Here is a 14,855-nt window from a genome sequence, read left to right as displayed (position 1 = left end):
TGGTATTTCTTTTTCTTTTTTCGTTTGGTCACGTGTGTTTCGTTTGATTTTTTCAAGAATTGATGAAATGATCATTAGAAATAAAGAATTGTTATTTTTTTTAATCTTATTGTTCACCATAACTTAATAGTGTGTTCCAAAATTACCTATCTATTTCGATAAAATTGGAACAAATTAAAAAAAGAATTGACATAATTTTATATTTATTACTCATTAATTATGATACGGAAAAAAACAAAATACACATATAAATTTTGTGTCAAAATTTTATTGAGATTTATCAACACATGCTCATTTTATAACTTTGCAAATTTCAAATCTATAACGTTTCGAAATATATTTTAAAGCTGTTGTTATGACGTTGTCGTTCTTTTTTGTAGTTTTTTAATTTAAATATTGATCACTGTAATCGTACTATTTATATTCTAATTGAAAAGTTCATTAGTATTATCGAAACATGAATAAATATATTTATCTATAGGAGTAACATGTGTTCAAGAAAAACAGAAAGTATTCAGTAGCGATAAGAGAAAAACGTACGACACAATGTTGGACGCTTCATGTTTGGCACGCATACATTTGTGTTTCTACGCACGTGGAATATCCGTAGATGGTATATATACTACATACGTCCGTTACGTAGCTACTTACGGTAGATTCGGTGATACATGGAGGTCGCACCTAAATTTCCCGTGGGAGTCATGCGTCTCTGCTCTCTCGGCAACCTTCTCTCTCTCTCTCTCTCTCTCTCTCTCTCTCTCTCTCTCTCTCTCTCTCTCTTTTATGCTTTCGTGCTTTCCCTAACAGTTTCCTCGTTTCCTCACGATCTTTCTTTTTCTTTGTTGCTTCTCCTAACATTCCTTCTAGTTCTTTCTATTTCTCTTTTTTTTTATTTTTTTATTTCTTTATAAAGATATACTGTATAAAATTTCTTTGAATATGTTTGTATTCAATTAACTTTACGAATGTATGTATACGTATACATGTTCTACTATTAACTCTTAACAAGTCCTACAGGTACTGTCTCAATATTGCTACTGTGTAGCTATGTACTTTCATTCGTTCGAATGGATTGAATTCGTTGATTCATATTCCTCGATTTTCACATGGGAATATTTTTAAATTGCAAGCAGAACATGATCACTCTCGAATAGTTTGGTTTTTCCTCGAATTTCCTAGAAATAAAGTTGAGAAATATTTTTTTTATCTCATTTATATTCTAACTTCTCATTGTTCCAGTATATTCTTTCTCGTTTTTTTCCTTTTTGTTTTTTTTTTTTTTTTGACGGATGAACGATTTGAATCGAGGTACATACATATGTATGTATGTATATACGTACATATATAGAAGGTCGAAAACGATGGGGTCCGAAAATCGTTGAGGATTTTAGAAAGCTTCGTATTTTTTTCCTGTCGGTTTTTATGAATTTTGTATCTCACGTTTCCTGCCTTTCACTTGTTACGGCATATACACTATATTTTCTCTTTTGAAGATTGTCAAGCATGAAAATCCGGAAAAGTAATATCTAAGAAGGAAAGGAAGGAGCCAGGCAAGCTAGCCCCAACTCCTTCGTCCTGTCTAGTATATCCTCCAAAATAGTTTTGTATTTAACGAGTTTCACAGCACTTGCTTGTAATGCGCACCTCAGCGTTCTCTGTTCCATTGTAAGTAGCTTTTCTTAAGGCGACTCGAGGAAATATATCCTCTAATGCTTCATAGGATATTTCTTCTTGTATAATAAATGTAGGATAAATAAATGTCTTTACATTGTATAACGTTTAACCGATCGCTTTTTATTATAACATTTTAATAACATTTTTTGAAGATTCATATTCTCTTAGGATATCAAAAGTGCCGTCTCAATTTTTTTTTTATCTTTACTACTTCTTTTTTTAAGATACTAAAGAAATGGTATTTTCTTTTTTTTTTTTTTTTTTCTTTCTCTTCTTTGTAGGCAGATCCAAACGATGATACATTTTCACATGGAGTTACTTCTCAAAGGGGATTAAAACTTGTGGGATTAAAAAGGTAGAAAAGAAGGAGAGAGGGAAATGCGAAACTCGTGTTGCGATGGAAAAAAATGAATATGTGAGAGGTTGCATCGGAAAGTGTTGCAACATTTAGAATTATTCTATAGGGAAAAGATTGTCTTTTTCGAATATTCGATATTCCACTTTCTTCCGTTTTTTTTCGTACGACATCCATAAAAGTAATGAATATTTCTGTGTACTCTGACTCTCTTCGTGAAGCTAATGAATTTTTATAGACTTTCCGTCGGATTCTAACATATTCACATCTTCGATGAGATTGACAAATAAATAAGATTTTTTTTTATCATCTTCGTCCATAATAATAATAAATTTTATTATTAAATTACAATTATTGTTTTTGATAAAATCGAACGAAACGAATAAAATTATATGATTTCATGATTCGATAATTATCATATAAATATAATTAATACAATTAACGTTACATAGTATAAACATTAGATAGTATAAATAATAAATAAAAATTAAAAAATAAATTTCGTAAGAAACTTTAATAATTATGTACGGATTGGTTTTATTTTTTAATTTGAAACAAGTTTTCTGGTATTCAATATATTTGTAAGAATGACATGTGATGCTAAACTCGCAATAAATTAGAAGAATTAATAAATTAAGAAGAAATGAATTAGAAAAATTACGATTTATTTCTAATTTACAATATTAAATAATCCGTTTAATTGATATATGTAAATCGTAGGACTTGGAGAATTTATTTTATTCTCCTTATCTTTTCTATTCGAAGGAAACATTTTTAATTTTAATCTTCTGGGTTATAATCTTCACCTATTCGCTTATCAGTTAGTCATGTTTATTTTTTCGTGTCGATAAATATAAGTATTTTCGCGTCATATATTATCGTATTAAAACTTATAAAATGATATGTAATTATTGCGTTAGAATTTAAGTTTTTATGATACACAAGACAGATCTTTTTGTTAAGTATACCAATGCGTTGCTTATAAAAACAGATATATAAAACATTTATAAATTAATGATGTTTGTAAACATAATTATCAATGGAATACAAAATAAGTTATTTTGTAAATGATGTACTCGTAATCTTATAAATAATTATATTCTGGCCTAAATTATTTCTTTTATGATATCTTCAATTAATTTTACAACATGAAAAGAATTTTTTGCAGTCGTTATTAAAAACGGTTTAAATTAATCACAAGATCTGATATGTACGAATGTTATTAACAATTTGATAAAATATAAGAAACGCGAGAAAACAGGTACGTTAATTCTGAGACTTGGTTGATGCTTTCGAAAGATCGCATTTTGCGTTTAGGATAGGCACCAACTAGAACGGTGATATCCATTCACCTTGGTGAGAAAGCTTTGCGCGTATTAACGTCGTCCTACGTAGGAAGTATACTTACTAGAGAAGCGCATTAGCTTCGTTCGTTTACGTACCTACTCGCCATCGCGAGTCTAACGCGTACGTATATAATACGTATATAGTACGTATATAGTAAGTATGTCTTCTGCTTATTCGCTCCTAAGAGAAGAGAAGACGCCACTCGGCCCTTCTAACGGTGCTCTTGCATCGTTTTACGTGGTTCTTCCTTTTTGAAACATACGAGCATAATCATGCGTCGTTGCAAGAAATATATGTCTTGAGTGGTCTGTGAGCTACCAAGAATAAGAAGAAGAGATAAAGAGAAAGAAAAAGAGAGAAAGAGAGAGAGAGAGAGAGAGAGAGAGAGAGAGAAAGAGAGAAAATGAGAGAAAGGAAGAGAGAGACAAAAAATGAGAAGGAAGACGTACGAAGGGCTGTTTTCATATATAGACAAGCAAAGAGATGACAGGGGGTGAAATGGAGGGGGTGTACGAAGAGAGTCGGGGTAAAAGGTACGAAGGAGTGCTTTGGTTGTAACGTCGAATAGAACAGGAACATAAAACGTTGGGTAGGAGGGAGCTGCTAGGAGCGTGTTGGTCTCCTGCAATTTTCTCAGGATCAACAAACTCAGCCCCGTCGGCTTATTAACTTTTATGAGGGGCGATTGTCGAGAGGTAAAAAAGTTGCGAGGCTATGGCGTACTTTCTCTCTCTCTCTCTCTCTTTCCCTCTCTTTCTCTCTCTCTCTCTCTCTCTCTCTCTCTCTCTCTCTGCCCTTCTCACTTTTTCTTTTTTTCGTTCGCTATCTTTTATTTTTTCTCCAAGAGATGCAAGTCCCCGAAATTGTTCAAGGAATTCTTCTTCGAGTCAAACAAGTTCGAGTTTCTCTATTCGTAAAATCACGATATGGCTCTGTAGAAATAGGGAACTTCATTCACCGATTTAGGGAACTATTCCTTTGGTATTTGTAATTTTATAATGTCTCCATGAAAATTTTGTAGAGTTATTTTAGTTAGTATCGTTACGTGTGATTGTATCGAGTTCAAAGTTATTTTTATTTTTGTTTATTTTTTGTTTACATTCAAACGCAAATCCGCACAAATTTGTTGCCGAAGAAAAACATTTTATCGACATTTTTTTCGTTTACTCGAACGGGCCAGGTGTGCTTCGCTAATTGCATCAACGTAAATGAAACCGGATGAAAGAATATTTTTGCTGCTCTGCTACGTACACATATCTATCATTGGTAACGTCGTGCGATTAATCGATTGTAAGCGAATATCGTTTTGAAGGGAAAATTTATTTCTAATTGCGTCATGTTGTACCGTCATATAATACAAATTGTCTCTCTCATTTTACTGTTTTTTCGTTTGAGGCAGATTTACTGGGGAAAATTCATCAGATCGTATCACATCAAAAGAAAAAAAGAAAAAAACAATTGAAGTTCAACTTGAGTATCCTTGTTAATTTGCAATGAACGGTTATGGTTAGGCGTTCATTTTTTTATGATATTAAATGCAGATGACCAATTAGCAAATTTTGAAAAATTTCAAATGCGAGAAGTATCGAATGGTTAATCAAATTCAAAACAATTTTAATGTATTTCTGTCGATTACTTCTACTATTCTTTAAAAGGATCTTTCTTTTTCCAAATATGAAAATTTATTCTCGATTATTTCCCGACAGGAATTCACGGCTCGCACTAAACTTGATTTGCATTCTAAAAAAAGAAAAAGAAAGAAAATAAGAGAAATAAACGCGTGGGACATGGACAGGAATAATTAAATGTAATGCTTTTAATAGAAACAGTGCGTGCTCTTAAACGAAGGAAGCATAATTTCGTAAAAAGCGTAGATTCGTCATAAAACAGAAAGAAGGGGAAAAGAGAGGAGCAGTTGAAATGTGATGCAAGTAAAGAAATGTAAGAAATAATGGAAGTCTGATAATTAGATTGCAAATGTTCATGCAAATGCATATTTTTATAAAAAAATGATAATAATATGAAATCTATAGTCGTTTCAAGAAATAAGTTAACAAAATTAATTTAATAAATTAATAAGAACAAAACAATAACTTAATTTTTTGTTAATAAATAAATTCATTAATAAATATTTTATCCATTATGTAACAGCGTCGAAAAATAAGTTAACACATCAAAAATAATATTACAAACATGTTAAATATTATTTATTTTAAATGAACTAATAATGTGAGTGGTATTTTATCGCTTTTAGTACAATTTTAAGGCGATTTGGTATGTTGCGGATTAATTTGTTATATATTATTCCATTTAGATTTAGATTTTAACGAGTCTATAAAAATATTTTTATTTTTTCTCTCGTTTTTAGGCAAATTTCTTTTTAAATGATCCCATAACTACCCGATTGAATTAAAATCTGGAATTTGTGAAGGCCATTACAGCAATTGACTGTTGTTTTTTTCAAAGAAGTTCATAGTGATTTTAGCTTTGTGCTTTGGATTATTTTATTGAAATATGAAATTTTTCTGGAAACACAATTTTTTTCGCGGAATCGAATAAATTTTCTTTTAGTATATCGATATATTTAATTGCTGTTAATCTGTCATTAATAAATATTGAATTTCCTAAACTTCGGGCACTAAAGCATCCCCAAATCATTATAGAACTATCCTCATTTCTCACGGTCATCTTTACATTGTCTTTTTTAATATCTTTTCCCATTTTTCTCCGAACATAATGTTGTTTATTATCATTTAAGATTTCACATTTTGACTTGTCACTCCATATAACATTTTTCCAAAAGACCATCGATTTATTTAAATGTTCATATGCAAATTGACAATATTAATTTTTGATATTAATGATTTCTTGCAACATTCTGTATCAGCAATTTTTCTTGAAGAATTTATTGAATTTGTATTAGTTTAATGGGTAAATTAAAATTTTTTTTTATTTTATTTGCTGTCCCTAATGAATCCTTTTTTACCTTTCGAATTCTTAACTTATCCTGAGGACGTACTGTTTTTCGCTTTCGTCCAGTTTTTGGTTTCGTTTCAGCATCTCCATTTTCACTTTTGTCACAAATCTTTTTAACACTTACTTTTGATAAATTATATCGCACTATAATTATTGATAAAAAATAACTAAAAAATAATTAAAATAATTATTAATTAATAATTATTTATTGAGAGAAAAATAAAATTTATATTATCGTTAACTTTCTGTACTATAAATACGTAATGATGGGTTTAAAATCAATAGTTTGTATGTGTATGTGACAAATTGAACGACAGTCGAACAGAGCATGATCTGTCCTTTGTGAGGTGCATTTGTTCATAGAAGTACGAGAGGGCGTTGAGATATTGGAAGTGAGAATGAGATAGAAGTGCAGCGTGAGTGAGACAGGCAACAGATAGAACTAAGTAATGAATAGTGATAGGAATTACGTATGCTGAATTACGTATGATGAGAAAAGCTACGAAATAGATGTGAAGAAAAAGAATAACGGAAGACAGTCTTGAGTAGACTAATTAAAGAGTAACGAGACAGAAGCACAGAGTAAAGAGAATATAGGATGGCCTTGAATCGAACGATCTAAGAGTAAAGAATTGTACTATTGTAATACATTCATTAATAAAATTCTTATTAAACTCAGAGTAAGTGATCCGAGTTTTGCTAGGTAGGATTACGAAAAATATCCTACATACATATATAAAATTATACTACATAGTTCATTTACGCTTGTTATATTTATTCTTATAATTCGATAATATTTACTGCATTTTCAATTTTGCAATTTGCCACAAGAGAAATCAAAACTTTGTGAATTTACTCAGACTTATAACATTCTGTAATATACACAAACATTGTATACAGTACCAAGTAATTCTCCATGAAATGACTACAAATGCAGCTCTGATGTTCTTGAGCTTACAAGCCTACGATAATATTTTGGTATATATACTTCAGTACAGTTCAAAACAGCGAATTATTGTAACATTAATATTTGTAATGCGGCATTTAAATTTATTTGATTTGTATTTTTACATTAACACAAGATTTATTTCAACATGAACAGTTACAAAATTTAGTATTCATAAAAACTTATATGTTATTAAATGTTATCAAATAATATGAAAATGTTAGAAACGAGTGGAATGATGTTAATTAATTTTATTCAATTATTTTTTTAATGAAACTTAAGAACTATACCTATAAGTCTTAGAGAGATAATTATTTCGAAATAGAATGCAGTTTTGAAGATAAATTCTGGATATAAAACTACAATATATTACAAATCGCTAAAATTTTAAGAAGCAAAATTGTTGAGGAATCAGTGGAAATAAAAGATCTCGTTATTGCATTAGATTCAAATATTCTCCGATCACGTCGTGTAGATAATATTGAATGATCATTTTTTTATACAAATTAATCTTATTTAATAAACGTTATTAATTATCTACAACTAATATAAAAAAGTGCTTGTAGTTTATTGTGATTTAAATTATAATTATAATTATAATTATAATTATAATTTAATTATTGCACAGTTTCAAAATATTCATAATATTTCTCAAATTTTTGCATATATATATTGTTATATTTATGCATATGTTCACATATTATATTTTCATATTTCAATATGTTATTTGCATATTTCAACATATTTTAAGTGCATATACATCCGTAGTCTGATGATATTGTCGAAAAAGGAAATAGAAAAAGATTAAAAAAAAAAAAAAAATAAATAAATAAATAAACGGATGCAAAATTCCATCGAAAAAGTTTGATTTCACGAAACTTTCGTCAGGCACAGTCGACTACACGTAAATTTCACAGATATTTACGTGCAAATATCGCATTCGTTTTTCCCTCGGAACGATGAAGTTTCTTTCTTAGCGTCTGCACATAAATCTCTCGTGAAGATTTTTGCGGCCATAGCAAAAGGGAAGTATATCTTCATTTTCTATCGTCGAGTTTCATATCAGGGGCTCTTCGGTCCTTTGGGCTTCTTCCTTCCAACTAATTCGTAGGCGATCTTTCTACGTTGCATTCTAGCACCGATTCATGAATTAAACAACATGAGCTAGCTCTACATCTACTAGACTGTTATGTTTGCGGTAACGTATGCGAGGAAACACGTTAAAGATGTGTGAGTGAACGCTGGTATTTCCCCTTTCTCTTACTCATGGGAAATTCGATAGGGAGAGAGAGATAGAAAGAAAGAAAGAAAGAAAGAGAGAGAGAGAGAGAGAGAGAAGAAAAAAGAAAACAAAATAGAAAATGATGGAGTCTAAGCAATTATCTACGACCCATTGGCAACATTGGTCCATTCAAGATCAGCAATTTTCTTTGTTTTCGAACCATCTAAGCCACCCTTCAAGGCACCCTTCCTAAACAAAAGGTTCCTAAGTATGAAAGTTCAAGAAGGTAACACTTGAAGGAATCTCGCTTTTATTTGTCCTCTTGTCGACTTCCCAAAAGCTCTTTTCTTAGACGCATAATTGCGTTTCTGCTTGTTTTTCTTCGTTAAACGCAAAATTGCACGAATTACTTTTTTTCTAGATTTTTGCTTTTTCTTTCTTTTGTAAAGCAATATAATATTAATTCGCGAAAAAGAAAAAAATCATGTTGAAGTATAGCATACATTTTGTTTCATTCTCAGTAAGTTAAACGGGTCTTTAAAACGTTCTCTTAACTTTATTATTTATTTATTTTACGTTGCTACTTTTAATAAAAGCTTAGCATAATTGCTTCGCACGATCGAAAATGTTCGATCAATCTATTTTACTTGTTTTATTGATCTTTTTAGATGATTTACATATTATATTGTACCTTTTTTTTTTCTCTCTCTCTCTTTCTCTCTCGCTCTCTTTCTTTTTCTGTCTCTCTTTAAAGAGCCACTTCGCTATTTCATACAAATAACGAGGTGATCATGGCAACTCCTTTGTTTGAAACTTTCTGAGAATGCGCGTAATCTACATGCGAGAATTTCATGCACATAAATATTAGTAGCATTCGTTTATTTTAATTTCACTTTACACGACTACGATATAATTGTGATTGTTAAATATGTCTAAATATAATAATATTTCATATGTTTCATATAATATGTGATTTTATACGAGTACATAATCATAAGTGTTAAATAGGTCTTTCGAAAAGGGATTTGAGTAAATCTAGCAAGAGAATGATAAAGTAGAAAGGAGAAGCTGTTTCTAAAGCGATTACTCTCTAATGGTAGCGCAGGATGACATTGTGGTTTATCTCTTGATGTTTCTATATCGATGAGAACGACGTAAAGAAGCAGCTTGAAGAGAAAGAGAAGGAAAAGTTCAGATTAGGAGCTTTACCTCAGAGTCCTTCGTCAAGGACGATCGTGCTCGTTTAGCCGCTTAGCCTCGATCTTCCAGGCTTTACAATTAAGCTCCCGCGTTTGCCGGTGACGTACATCGTGAGGGAAAGCTTCCTCGTAATTATGTTACGTCATTAAAGACATTGTTAACCCTTGGGAGTATTCGAGAACGTTGGTATCGTCGTTTCTGCGGTTATTGCTGCTCTACCTGCTAAGAAATACAATCATGTCCAATATTCTATTTCATTTCAATACGAAACAAATGGCTTTTGTTTAATTATATTTTCTCATTGGATATTATCCGGTTAATAAAATAAAAAGAAGAACGTAAAAGGAAGATCGAGGAAAAGAGAATCTATCAAAGATTTTTCAATGCCTGATTCATAAAGATTTGTTGAGTCTATTATTTTTTATTGTTATACGAAATGCTTGTCTTTAAGAATACATTGGGTTTTTATTTAATAGATTTCGTAGACAAGATGAAGAATCCTTAACCATTGTTTATTTGTGTTATAGATAATCTCTATGAATATTCAGTTTTTTGGAATATCCTAAATCGGAGAAAAACTCAAAAGGTAAACTTGTAGACCAAATATATGTCTTAAGTTTACTTTTGAAATATTTATGTTATAATGATAACTTTGTGGAGTCATATTGTGCATTGAATCGCATATGAAATTGTTTAAATATAATCTAATCGAATAATACGAATACATCTCTAACCAATCAAATATTCCTTTCTTTTCACTTTTCTTCATCTTTTTTATTTTCTTTTTATTTTTATCTTTCCCTTTTTTCTTAATTTTTCTAACTGGTTTGCCGGGTGATTAATCGTTTCAGAGAACATTAAAAGTAATGATCCACTTGAGAGTTTCTTACGAAAATTACTTTCGAAAGTATTCTGACATTTTTATCCATTTGAGAACAATTTCAAGAATTTTTACTTTCAGACAATCACTAACACGCTCGCCGAGAGATAGAATGCTTAGAGATGTGTTTATTGGAGATTCGTCTATACTCCCATCTAAATAAGTATTACATTTACGTTTCTTAGGTCTATTTGTTTTAGAATAAGAGCTAAATAACCTCTACATTCATTTGATAACCTCTATATTCAAAAATATTGAATTTTTTACTTCATATATTGTTATTAATTCGAAAGTCTCTTATTTCCTACAATTTTATCTTACAGGCATTTTCCGATAACTATTATCAGAATACAAAACTGATTTCTATTTTTAAAAGAGCTGTCCGATAATGACATTTCTTTTTCTCTATTTGATAGCATGCTCTGCATGCATCGCATGAAAGCCAATCGCTCACAGATAGTTATTCTCAAACGGAAGTTTCATTAACAAGAAATACAAATTGTTGAGAGCAACTCGCAATTATTTTATTCTCACGTGGGCTTACATACAAATAACCATCTTCAAAACAATAGTTTTATTTTATGAATTTCATATTTTTATAATTTAAAAAAAAAAAGCGTAATGTCATACGAGATATTAAGCCAGTTTAACGTTGTCGTAACTTTATGTGAAAATTTCTAAATTACTTATTCTCTGTAATATTAGTTTTCTTCTCACTGAACATCAAAATCGCTCACTCACTCAGACTATCCAGCCACTCGCGAAGTTTTGCATCAAGGAAGCGTAATTTTCATCTTAATGAGAGTTCGTTTCGTGTTCGAGATTTAGCTTGAAGCTCTTCTTCACGGTTTTCGAGTCCGATTTACACTATACGCACTACTGATAGGTTATGAGCCGCTTGTGAAACGAGAAATACACCCGAGGCCTCCATTAGCGTGAAAAAGATTTCATTGAAATCGGCTTCGTTCATGTTTATATCGCTCGTAGCGTAGCGAAATTCAAGTAGCGTAGTGAGAAGGAGGAAGAGGGAGAAAGAATGAGAAAGAGAGGGGGAAGAGAGAGAGAGAGAGAGAGAGAGAATGAGTGAGATAAACAGATCAACGGCCGAGAATAACCAATCTAGTTTGTTCCAATTCGAGAAGAGGAGGAACGAACAAATTGCCAGGTACGTAAAATAAAGGGGCATACATTTTTTAATTTAATTTTTTTTTTGTATTTTTTTTCTTTTTTTATTTAATTTTTCTATAATACTCTTATCTTATCATCGTAAGTGATATTCCCTTAGGAACTATTTTTTTTAAATAATTCTTCATATTTTTAGATTAATAATATAAAGAAAATACATGTAAGGGAATAAAACTATTCAGATATATTTTGACTGATTAGTAAATTTCTTAATTAAAGTCAGATATAACCAAACGTTTCCAAGAAATTGATAAACATATAATAGCAAATTAAATTTAATTTGTAATATCATCGGAAGCATGATTGATTAAATAGATGTGAATGGCCTCTTAAAATTTTGTCTTTCGAATAATAGTTATACAATACTGTGTATCTATATATATCTGGTAGAGGTTGAATAGATCTCAGTACTAAGTCGAATGTATGTGCGGACGGTTTGCTTAAGAGTTCTACAAAAATGTATTTACGGTGGATTAATTTGTGGTTTTATTTTTTCATTGTGTCCTGTTTCATTTGCTTCGAGACGAAAAGTGAATTTATTGTTAAATCGCCTGACAGAAAATTAAACATTCTCGGGATATTCCCACATCCCGGAAAAAGTCATTTTTTCGTTATTCAACCTATCTTAGAAGAATTAGCCAGACGTGGACACAAACTAACAGTGATCTCGTATTTCCCAAGAACGAACAGTAGCAAAGCAAAGGAACCATTGCCTAATTATAAGGATATCAGTCAGATTGATGAAAATTATATAGTTTCTGAAGATTCGGTCAATCTAAGCAAGATACGTCACTTACCGATCATTACTTTGTTAAACGAATTAAATTTGCTTAAAAATCGTGGTCAAATTAGTTGTGACAGTGGGTTGAGCAATCCAAAGGTTCTCGAACTTCTTCGATCTAATGAGAAATTCGACTTAATTTTCTTGGAGAATTTCAACACCGATTGTTTTTTGAGTTTAGTATATAAGTACAAGATACCTTTCGTGGGAATAACAACTTGCCAGATCATGTCCTGGACGAATAATCATATTGGAAATCCCGATGACGAAGCTAACATACCTTCCGTATTTGGACATAGAAAAAAACCAATGAGTTTTTTCGATAGAACTGCAAACCTACTATGGATTCATATACAAAATATTCTATTTGATTTATGGAACAATTGGTATCATCGTGTCCCAGCTGAAAAACTTTTTGGATCCGATTTGCCAGAATTCAAAGATATTGCCAAAAAGCAATCAATTTTATTAGTGAATACACATTGGTCTCTCCATGGTTCTAGACCATTACTTCCGAACGTCATTGAAATTGGTGGAATTCATCTGCCATCTTCAACGAAGCCACTACCACCAGACATTGCTAAGTTTCTTGATGAGGCGAAGGAAGGTGTACTGTATTTTTGCCTTGGATCCATGATCAAAACATCATCGATGCCACCAGCTAAACTTCAGGCTATTATCAAGGTCCTCGGTTCTATACCAAGAAAGGTACTCTGGAAATGGGAAACTGATGATTTCCCTGAGAAACCTGACAACGTGTTTATCAGCAAATGGTTACCACAATTCGACATACTAAGTAAGTAGAAAACAAATCAATCAATTCGATCAATCTAGAATTAGTCAGGGCGAGTAGAGTTCTTGTTGTCGTCGATTTTATTTTCTAAAGCTAACTGATCTTTGTATTTCTTGTTTCTTTTTGCTATTGTCAATGGCGTAATCGCGTTGTATGTTTCCTTTTGTACTTTGTAATTGAAATTCATCTATCGATCAACAAGATTGATTTCCCATACGAAATGGGTTTTTTTTTATTTATGTATATCATACGTGTACTGTATTTGTACTTAATAAATAAAGATTCGTATATTATATATTTATAATAGCTATATAGAGAAAGGAGAGTAGACATAAATAACACACGCGCACACACACACACGCATGCACACACGCACACGAACTTTAGTATATATATATATATGTATATATGTGTGTGTATAGTGTGTGTGTGTGTGCGTGCGTGTACTCTGACCATGTAATATACATATAATACACGTTTAATAATAAATAAGTTTTATGATTAGATTAGACAATTGAAGGTTAGATTAGCAAATGTTCGACTATCTGATAATTTTATTTTCTTTTGACGTGTATAATAACACAGAAGATAAAGAATCAAACCATTTTTCTTATTGATGTTTCTGACGGGAAATTAATGATCCTTAGACATCGTGAACAATCGTTCCCGTCAATTTTTCATTTTGGTGTAAGTACGCAGGTAAAAAGATTTTTCGAATGGCTTTGACGTAGAGACGATCAATGGAAGTTTTCCTGTAGGACATCGCATGGTTCAATATCTTCGTAACGGTGATATTACGTATCACGTTCAGCTATAAATTTCCTTCTTGAAATATCGAGTATAAAGAAATCGTGGTCGTGCTAAACGAAATCAATTAATTAACGTTTGAGTAGTTTCGCGTCGTTTACTGGACATTTACGATCTATGTTCCTTTGATCTCTAAATTAATTTTATTAAAAAGAAAATAAGATATTGCAATTTCAAGAAATAATTATATTAGCCTATCCAATCAATTCTGGAATCCAACAGGGAAGCATGCTTGAATATGTCTTGTACCTTATTTATATTGCAGATATATCAATTTTTACAAAAATAATTATAGCTATTCGCGTGACGATTGGACAATTTTTGCCTCTCATGAAGACTAAAAGCTATCAAAAACTTTCAAGAGCATCTTTACATGACATATTTACATGACTTAAAAATTGGAATAAATGAAGATAAACTAAACCATGTGTGATTTTCATCATACGAAAAAATAGTAATTCCACTATAAATAAATAACTAAATAAGTAAATAAGTTATTCTACAAAAGGACTCATATACTTAGTTAAATAACTCAATATGATTTTAAACAAAAGATTAAAGTGGGGAAAAACGTATACAAACGAAATCTGTTCAGCTTTAAATAAAAGGTAAAAATCAGCTGTACTGGCTGATAGGAAGACATTTTAAATTAAAATTACAAAACGAATTACTAACTGTGAGTTACGGTC

At 31.0% G+C, this 14,855-nt stretch overlaps 1 protein-coding gene and 1 long non-coding RNA gene across 4 annotated transcripts in view; one reads left to right on the top strand and one right to left on the bottom strand.

Annotated features, from left to right (window-relative positions):
* Positions 1 to 7,928: 7,928 nt before the first annotated feature.
* On the bottom strand, positions 7,929 to 11,741 carry LOC124947331. 3 transcript variants are annotated; one of them, XR_007100379.1, is made up of 3 exons: positions 11,342 to 11,610; positions 9,730 to 9,942; positions 7,929 to 8,430 (listed from the first exon to the last, which is right to left on the bottom strand). It is a non-coding gene; the product is annotated as an uncharacterized LOC124947331 (long non-coding RNA). The 3 variants fall into 3 exon arrangements; XR_007100377.1 differs by lacking the exon at positions 7,929 to 8,430 and having other exon boundaries at positions 9,383 to 9,942; positions 11,342 to 11,741; XR_007100378.1 differs by lacking the exon at positions 7,929 to 8,430 and having other exon boundaries at positions 9,383 to 9,939; positions 11,342 to 11,741.
* Positions 11,742 to 12,173: 432 nt separating this feature from the next.
* Positions 12,174 to 14,855, top strand: part of LOC124947304 (UDP-glycosyltransferase UGT5-like) — a 42,432-nt gene continuing 39,750 nt past the window's right edge. Inside the window, exon 1 of the mRNA XM_047489291.1 lies at positions 12,174 to 13,362. Coding sequence (XP_047345247.1) covers positions 12,243 to 13,362 — 1,120 coding nt within the window. The 5' untranslated portion in view covers positions 12,174 to 12,242. The remainder of the gene's footprint in view (positions 13,363 to 14,855) is intronic.

The sequence above is a fragment of the Vespa velutina genome, chromosome 1 (genome assembly GCF_912470025.1).
Source record: "Vespa velutina chromosome 1, iVesVel2.1, whole genome shotgun sequence".
NCBI classification, from domain to species: Eukaryota; Metazoa; Arthropoda; class Insecta; order Hymenoptera; family Vespidae; genus Vespa; species Vespa velutina.
This window is presented reverse-complemented; position numbering and strand designations above follow the sequence as displayed.